The sequence below is a fragment of the Aplysia californica genome, unplaced genomic scaffold (assembly GCF_000002075.1).
Source record: "Aplysia californica isolate F4 #8 unplaced genomic scaffold, AplCal3.0 scaffold00077, whole genome shotgun sequence".
NCBI lineage: Eukaryota > Metazoa > Mollusca > Gastropoda > Aplysiida > Aplysiidae > Aplysia > Aplysia californica.
Window position 1 is genome coordinate 1,615,139 of NW_004797347.1, and position 2,152 is coordinate 1,617,290.

General features: G+C 38.8%; 1 protein-coding gene across 1 annotated transcript in view; it reads left to right on the plus strand.

The window, feature by feature from the left end:
• The window catches only part of LOC100533395 (glutamate receptor 2), a gene marked incomplete in the record, with an annotated part of 156,880 nt that overhangs the window by 44,911 nt on the left and 109,817 nt on the right, over positions 1–2,152 (plus strand). Inside the window, 2 exon segments of the mRNA NM_001204680.1 lie at positions 1,767–1,916; positions 2,092–2,096. Of these exon segments, the coding sequence (NP_001191609.1) occupies positions 1,767–1,916; positions 2,092–2,096 (155 nt within the window).

Below are 2,152 nucleotides of genomic sequence, written 5' to 3' on the forward strand. Positions count from 1 at the left end.
ACAACAGCGACAATAGAAACACCTTCCCACGACTAGCAAACTAACTTAATAAGTAAGTTTATTCAGTGTTTAAGGCCATTGGCCCTCATCACATCACATAAAACACCCATTTGATAAGTAAAGTTTCCATAATGAATTACCAAACTAACAAATAATAATGAAAACAATATGTGAGTCAGCGTGGTGAAATCAGGCTCTCGTCAATTTTTGGGCATGTAGAGTTATTGGTATCATCATAAAGTTTGTTCACTTGTCTTTATTTGGATGAAAAAAATATCCATTTATCTTGAGTACAAGTTGAGATATTTGCGAATGAAGGAGGCGGGGGGTCACCTGTTTTCAGAGGCAAAATTAGTGAGAAAATGGCTGCCAAAAATTAGTTATTTCCTTAGCTTAAGAGTCCGTGGCAAGTGAAAGTTTACATTTATTGTGCCTTTAATTAGCGTTTTTCAGAAAAATTAGAAATTAGTTCTTTAATGGGCATGAAAGGTTTTGAGCCAAAAAACAAAAATGTTATAAATATTCACAAACCTGCGGAAAAATGCAAGTTTCTTCATTTTGATTATTTTGACGAGAGCCTGATTCCACCACGTTGCCTCACATAAAATTTAATTGTTATTACACACATAAAAACATGGACTGGCCTGGATACATACAGAAAGTACAACGGAAGCTCGCGTACGACCGTGAAGGATGGAGGGTTTTCTGAGTCAGAGATGACACCTCCAGATTTATTGATATTGTTATTACAGTTTGATTGAAAAAAAAAAAAAAGGCAGGGTGATTGGTGGGTGCTCTGGTAGTGTGGCTTGCTCCTTCTTTTTTATTAAGCATCCGTCATCCTTATCCCTCCTCCTTTTTATGTTTGTTACTCCTCTCTTGTAACACGTCTAATCTTCGACACTTTTATTATTATTTATTATGACCTTATTGTGTAGCAAGTGCAGCCGTAAAACGCTTACTAAAACTAACAGAATTACGAACTTTTTGAATATTTAATATTCCTTACCATCTCTCCCCGCTTCCCGTTTTTCTTCTCCCTTTCTTCTTCCTCCACTCCAGAGGCTAAGTAAGTGTTTGGATTCAAGTAATGTTAAACAAGTGTCGGTGACACGGGGATCAGATGGGTGGTCACTGGGGTGTGTCCTTGAGCAAGACACGTCACACGACAACCCTAGCTCAAAATACAGGGCACTGCACAGTGGAAGACCGACAGTGGCATGGTTGTAAACTCTTCTGTTTTTGTGTGATATTGTGTATTTTTTGTATTTATGCATGTTATGTATTTATGTATGTACATATTTATAGCTATGTATTTACGCATGTGTATCTTTATATATGTATATAAAAGTGGACTTGGGAGGCTTTGTGCACAAACTCCTCCCTCATTACCTAACCCACACCTTTGAAAATTTGCAGGCGTCCACCACACCCATGTAGCTAGGACCAAACTTTAAAAAATCAACGCAAACTGCTTTCCCCAATTTTTCCAAAATGCTTTGTTTCGTCCACACAGAGTTTTAGGCCTAGGCTTACTTACGATAAACAATTTCGCAGTCTCATTTTTTTAAAACCTGAAGTCTTTTCTCGACACACTACTGTTCACATGCTGTGCGCACTGAACCCACAATGACTTGAAAATTAAGTCCGCTCATCAAACGAGGTGCCCAGCTTGTTTTACATGTTTGTCATTGTAAACCAAAGTGCCCTTTTGTGACAAATAAAAGTGTAATTAAAAAAAATAATTCTTCTTTCACTCTAACCAGGAGGAATTTTCGACCGTCGCTCCATCCAGGCGCTCACAGCCTTCAGACACGAGGTACACATCTTTAACCGGGCGCAGGCCAAACGGTTCCGGGTACTCAACGACACCAGCATTCTGGACGTCACAGACAGCTTCGCAGTGAGCAACGCGCGTGAGTCTTACCTACGTATTTTTCAACCTTTTTACGGCATTCTGTTGACATTATTAATTTGTGTTTTTTGACTTGTTTGTTTGTTTGTTCGTTTGTGTGTTTATTCGTTTGTATGTTTGTTGGCTGCATAGTGGCTACCAGAAATTCCGCATTTCTAGTATAATTTGTACGTTAGTATGCATGTATGTACTCACACTGACAAGGAGAGAGAGAGAGAGAGAGAGAGAGAGAGAGAG